This window comes from Pipra filicauda, unplaced genomic scaffold (assembly GCF_003945595.2).
Source record: "Pipra filicauda isolate LSUMZ 115617 unplaced genomic scaffold, ASM394559v2 scaffold87_size3191425_pilon, whole genome shotgun sequence".
Lineage (NCBI taxonomy): Eukaryota > Metazoa > Chordata > Aves > Passeriformes > Pipridae > Pipra > Pipra filicauda.
In genome coordinates, this window is record NW_024105064.1 from 2060209 (window position 1) to 2066829 (window position 6621).

General features: G+C 50.3%; 1 protein-coding gene across 1 annotated transcript; it reads right to left on the minus strand.

Moving 5' to 3' along the window:
- Positions 1–2472: 2472 nt before the first annotated feature.
- Positions 2473–5221, minus strand: FNDC10 (fibronectin type III domain containing 10). Its single transcript, XM_027728824.2, has one exon. The coding sequence runs from the start codon at positions 5131–5133 to the stop codon at positions 4456–4458; it is 678 nt and encodes a 225-aa protein (XP_027584625.1). The 5' UTR covers positions 5134–5221; the 3' UTR covers positions 2473–4455.
- Between the last annotated feature and the right edge of the window lie 1400 nt (positions 5222–6621).

Here is a 6621-nt window from a genome sequence, read left to right on the forward strand (position 1 = left end):
GGGGCAGGCACTGATCTCTCTGGCGATCCCAGGGAATGCCCTGACGTTGTGCCAGGGGAGGATCAGGTTGGATATCAGCAGAAAAGGTTCTTCCCTCACCGGGTCGTCAGGGTTTGGTCACGGCCCCAAGGCTGCCACAGCTCAAGGAGCGTTTGGACAACACCCTCAAGGGACAGGGTGGGATTGTTGGGATGTCGGGTTGGACTGATGTCCTTGTGGGTCATGAATTCCTCAGTCTTGCTGGCTCCTTGGGCTGTGAAATTAAAAACACCCACTTGCCAGAAAAAGCAGAGGGTTTGGATAGTTTTCTGTCTCGGCACTAGGTGGCAGCCAAATGTCAGCAGTGGGGCCGCTGGGCTGGGGACATGGAAAGATCCCGAGGGGAAGCGTTCGGATGGAGAATTGAGTCATCCCGAGGAAGAAAATTGGGTCCGACACCCTGGATAATCCCCCCGCCATGGCTGTGCCCAGAGCGCTCTGTGCTGAGGCATCTGAAGTGAACATAATACAGACACATGCTTGCTGTTACGATTAATCATGGAATTAGGAGTAAACGCTCGGGCTTTTTGCTGAAAACTGCACAAATAAGAGTGTCCAAAACCAGGGGTTATTTATGTACCCACTGCCTTGTAAAATGCACGGATTTCAGAATTGTTTTCACGTGGACAGGTCAAAATTATCGTGGTGCTCCCTGCTCAGCCCAGCCCAGCCCAATTCCATTTTTCCCTGAGGTTTACGTCGTCTTTTCCCCCTTCCACCTCACCCTGCTTTTCCACCTTGGTTTACTTTCACTGTTTCAACGGCAGAAGCAGGTAACAGGGAGCAAGAGAAATACAAGATAAATCAGGACATCAAAGGAACAAATCTATTCTCCAGCCCACCTGAACTTCACCAGCAAGGCAGGACTCTCTCTCCTCAGTGCTTTCTAAAAACATGTTCTGTCCTCCCATTGGTATTGTTTTCCTTTGTGCTTTCTGAGGAATTTTTTCTGCACTATCACCCCAGCACTTCCAGCAGAGCCTTTTCCCACCTTTCAGCACCTCCATCACCTGCTCCCACAACCCGCCGCTCTCCTCTCTCCTTGTTGCAAAAGCCTCGTCCTCCCTCAGCGCATCCATGCAAAACCCTTCATCTAGTATTTTCTGTTAAAAAAAACCCCTTTTGTCACTATTCTCTCGACTTTCCCAAAGAAATCCTTCCGTCTCCCCTCAACCGCTCCCTTCTCCTCAGATCTTCCCTCTCACACAGCTGTTCTGTCACCCAGCGTTTCCAGCCTAAACGTGTCCCCTCAGAGCTTCCTTCCTGCAAACCCCTCTTCCTCTGGGTGTCTGCTCAGCCATTCCTAATAACCCTGCCCACTGTTTTCTTCATTCTTTCTCTGCAAAGGCACCCTGGAAATCACCTGGTGGTTCTGGGATACCTGGTTAAGTGAATTATCGGAGATGTAGCAACCAGAGCTACGATAAAGCAACACCAGTCTCAGGGTGTGTTTGCTTAGCCTAAAACTGCCAAAGACCCCGTCCAAGCATCGCTGCTGTAATTCCAAGCCTTTAACAGGAATGTGACACTGTTATCTGCCACTTTTTCTACTTTCAGCCCACTCTTCCCAGCCTTTCTTTCAGAACGTCCTGGTGAAATACAGCAGCAGTTTGCTGTCTTGTAAGACTACAACTCCAGGTCTCCATGGAAGCAAAATACCAGCTTTCACTTGCACCTCCAAATAAAGCCGAGCAGCCTTTCCTTTTATGTACCACAAAAAATACCATAATGCAATTAAAAGAGATTCTTTGCCTGAGGCACAGACTGTTTCCTCCAGAAGATTCAAAGCTGGGGTCAGGCTGGGCTTTGAGCTGCTCACATTTAAACAGTAGCTTTCCTCACATTTAGCACAAGGCAAGGAAAAAAAAGGTTGTTAATGAGCATGTGATTCTCCGTTTTAACTCCTGTAGAAATGGGTATGGCCTGATATTTGTACTGGAAATTATTGGATAAATGCAAGATAGTGTAACACCTAAGAACGTACCACACGTATGGTACGTGTATGGTGTGTGGGAGGAAAAAACCCACACTTATCAGGGATCAGCAGATGTTTTGCTTGATGTCACATAAAATGAAGCAGGGAATACCCTGATTTTCCATACACCAAGATGTGTTCAATTAAAACTTAACCCGCTGAAAATGAATGAGAAACTGAGACATTGTTCTCCACATTCCCATTTATAATGCACGGAAAGGAAAAAAAAATTAAAAATAAGCCTTTAGAGAATTAGATATTTTCTTCTATCAGGATTTATATTCTTGTTCTACATATTTTGGTCTTGTCTACCCTCTGCCCAGCATGCTGTTGCATACCTTAATGTTGTCATAATTTTACAGTAGGCCACGGAATACCATCATGACCAGTGTTTGGGCAGATTTTCCCACTTTCAGTCAAACAAGATCTCGAACCATTAAATATTTATGAAGTCTTCATTTCTTTTCATTATTCTCTTAATTTATTAAGTTCAATGCCAAGGTGGTACAAGGCTCATTGTTCCTACAGTTTGATTTTCACATCTGGCAATTCGTGACGAGATGAAGAACAAAACAGTAACACTGGTTGACAGAAGCTGACAGAGATGTACAAAATCAGTGGCACTCTCATGGGCCTGTGCAGAACTGGCTACAGGAAAGGCTGACTTGAAACCTTCAAAGACCTTTGACCAAACTCCTAAAAACTGATCACCTTTTCTTTGCCAGGCTGCTAAAATCAAGTATACAGGCAAGGTAATAAACAGAGAACACTTAAACTGAGTCAGCTGCATGTGAGAAAGAAAACAAAGCAAGAATAACAAACAAATAAAAGGTATTTCTGCCTGATGAAATCCAGACCTTCAGTTTCTCAGCCACTCCCAAGTTATTGAAGGGATTATGATCAGTACAAATACTGTGTATTATTAAGGATTCCATATACTGTCTATACTTACCCTCTACTACCAAGTTGATACTTCACAAACTACTTTCACAAAGAAAAGCAAACAGGTCATTCACCAGTGCTAAACATTTACACAAACAGATCACACATGAACCTGACAGCAACACCCCTTTACAGAGGAGTCGTTCTCCTACTTTTTTTTGCTTTAGGTGCTCAGTTTCTAAGTGATATAAATTAATTCTGTGTTACAGCAGTTAACTACGTACGAACAACACGAACTAAAAACCAGCTCACTAAATAAATACCTGACGGTAACTATTTTGTGTATCTATAGTAAAGTTCAAGTAATGATCAGCCCAAGTTTGTTTTTTCTTAAGAAAACAAACAACCAAACAGACAAGACCAACAACCACCAGTTTCAGAGACAAGAACACGAGGGAGATACACTTGTCTATGAGGACTACAGGAACAGATATACCAATAAAATGGGACAAATTCTTAGCACTAAGGCACAATAGAATTAATACTAGAGTATGGCTAAAACCTTACTTACTACAGCATCGAGTGAGTAGTTAATGAGGAGTGTTCCTACGCTCAAAACGCTTGGCTACATTAGTGAGTTCTGTGTTCAAGAAGCGTCTACCTTAGTGTAGCTGCACACAGCATTGCTAAAAGAGGGGATTTCAGAGGGAGGGACGGTGCTCACCTACACTGTACTTATTTTATAATTAAGGATTGGGTCATACTTGCTCGACAAAATGGAGTTTTCAAACTCAATTTGTCCCCTTGCCATCGCTCTTTGTGGAACTACCAAGATGACAGTTCTAATGGGAGAAAAGCGGGTGTCAGATGTTGATGCTCGCTCGAGCTGACCAGAAACCCCCATTTTGCTTTGGACGGGCCCCAAAAATTTGTGACCGGCGTAAGGTGGGATACAAAACCCACTTAAGTCACGAGATTTAAGTGGGCCTTGGATCAAACACACACTTAGCTATGGGGTTGGTGGTTCCAGCGGTCTGTTCTCCTGAACCTCGAACAACTTTCGCCCACAGGAAAAAAATCTAGCACAGGTCTAAGAGCAGGAGGGTTTAGGCATAGGTTTAAAATAAGGGTTTTCTGGAGAGTCTTCTCAAACAGGCCCTTGTAAGATCTGCCGCTTGCCCTTAAAAACAGACAATTTCTGGCACTTGTGGACCTCTGCCATTGTTTTTTAATCCACTGAGATCCCATGAGTTCAGTAACCACGCACAGCTCTGGCTGAAAAGCCAGCCTAGGAGGAAGAAGAGCTCCAAGCACCGAGGGAAACCCAAATCCTCGAAGTTTAGGAGTGGCAAGCCCACGGCTGCGAGAACAGTCTGGAAAACCTCTTCCCTCTCCGGAACGCGCTGGAAGGACGGCGGCGGGCGTGGTGAACCCCTAATCCTGGAAGTTTGGGAACGGCCGCGAGAAGAGTCTGGAAAACCTCTTCCCTTCCCGGAAGGCGGGAGAACCGGGAGCCTCGGCGCAGCGGGACGGGGAGGGAGGGCTCGCAGCATCCCCCGTTACGCGCGGCGCGGAGCCGCGGCGGCGGCGCGGGCCAGCGCGGGGCTCATGAGGTTCTCGGTGATGTAGGCCACGAGCAGGCAGATGAAGACGAGCATCACGCAGATGGATCCCCCCACGGCCGTCATGGCCACGACGATGTCCCGCATGGCCGCGGGCTCCACGCGGAACTCCACGCACTGCGCGGGCGGCGCGGGGCGCGGCGGGGCGTAGCGCGGGCGCAGGCACAGGCGGTACCGCACGCTGCCGTGCGCCTCGGGCAGCAGGTAGTCGCGACATGCGGCGCCCAGCTCCACGCTGTCGCAGGGGAAGCGCGTGTAGGTGCCGTCCCAGGAGCAGTTGAGCGCGAAGCCGCGCAGGGCGGCGGCGGCGGGCGGGCGAGGCGGCCCCCAGTGCCGCAGCCCCCACTGCAGCAGCACGCTGCCGTTCCGCAGCACGTTGGCCACCAGCGCGCCGCCCGCGGAGCGGTGGGCGCGGCACCCGCGGGCCGCGCACTGGAAGCCGCGGGCCGGCGGGCGGAAGCACAGCCGCGCCCCCTCCGCGCCATCCGCGCCCACCTTGTAGGGGCACCACGGCTCGTCGGGCTCGGGGTCGCGCTCGGGGTCGCGCTCGGCCCCCCGCGCCCCCAGGCAGAGCAGGGCGAGCAGCGGCGGCAGCAGGCTGGGCATGCCGGGCATGCCGGCGGCCGCCGCATGGAGCCCGGGCCGCGGAGCGGGGCGGACGCGGCGCGTTATAAGCGCGGGCTCCCGCAGCCGCTGCGGGGCCGCCAATGGAGAGGCGGCGCCGCCGTTAACTCTCGCTGGGCTGCGGAGCACCCGCCGCGCCGCCTCTGACCGCCCGGGCGCGGGGCTGCGGGGCTGGACACCGCCCCCGGCACCGCTCCGGACCCCCGCGGGGCCGCAGCCCCCCGGCTCGGGGTGCCCCGAGGGATGAGACCCCCCGTAAGGGCCGGCGCGGGGGATGCTCGGCCGCCGCCCTCCCTCCCCCGGGCTCTGCGGGCTCGGCTGCGTCCCCGAGGGGCTGGGGAGCGCGGCTCCAAGCGCTGCTCAGTCCTGCCTTTTCCGAGTTGCAGATTTCGTTCCACATCAAAAAATATGTAGGTTTTGTTTGTTGGCTTCCTGGGGGGGGGGGGTTGCCTTTTGTGTGTGCGTGTGTTTTTATCAGGTTTTATATAGGATCCTCTTTCAGTTTTTATAGCAGAACATAAGCATTTGTCGATATCTAACTCTCAAAAATGCAATAATCATCACCGTTTCATGGCTGAACCCCCCCTGAAATGTGCCCGCGGATGGTCGGGAGGTGCCTCTGCCCCCCCGGGGCTCACACCAGGAGGGATGCAGATCCACGGCAGGGCTGTGGGAAGTGGCAGAGCTCCTCTCCAGCTGATGCAAAGCTTGCTCAAAGAAACGGAGGTTACACAGGCTTCTTTTTTTTTTTCTTTTTTTTTTAATGGTTATACCTTCTAATCCAGGCTGCTTTAACCTCTTGGCACTGGAAATTTAAATAAACTCGGCACGGATCTAGTACAGAAAGACACCTCAGGACATCAGCTGAGAGCAGTGATAACGCTCTGGGTCTTAGTGCACAATGGGAGAGCGAAGGAAAAAGGATACTCCTCTTCCTCCTGTCTTCTGCCAAATGCCATTTCCTCTCTCTGCAGCAGGACCAAACCCAATCCATCCCTTGGATCTGGAGCCAGCAAGCTGATTGTGCAGCACAGCAGGAGACAGCAGTGCTCCATCCCAGCATTACACCGTAATTAATGCTCTCAGAACGACCTTGAATGATGTACACGAGCGTATAGGCTTGTCTAAATATGGAAACCAAAGCATTCTAACGAAACACTGATAAAAAATACAGATTTAAGCAGTGTTGGAAGAGCCTTTCAACAGTTAAATTGGTAAAAGTTCCTTTAAGTCCTGTCTTTTCCAGGTTGCAGGGGAAAAAAAGTGGCATTTCTTTTTGTTTGTATCTTGATCAGGTTTTACATAGGGTCCTGTTCTAGACTGTATAGCAAAATGTAAGCATTTGTCTATATTTAACTTGTAAAACAGAATAATTATCATTTTGCTTGGTTAAAACTCTCAGAAATGTGCCTAAACACATTGCTGTAGCTCTTCACTGTGTTACCTGTTTGGAAACACGAGATCTGCAGATTAACTGTG

What these genes read in the sequence shown, in the direction of transcription:
- FNDC10 (XM_027728824.2), bottom strand. Translation starts at nt 5,133, where the DNA reads ATGCCCGGCATGCCCAGCCTGCTGCCGCCGCTGCTCGCCCTGCTCTGC.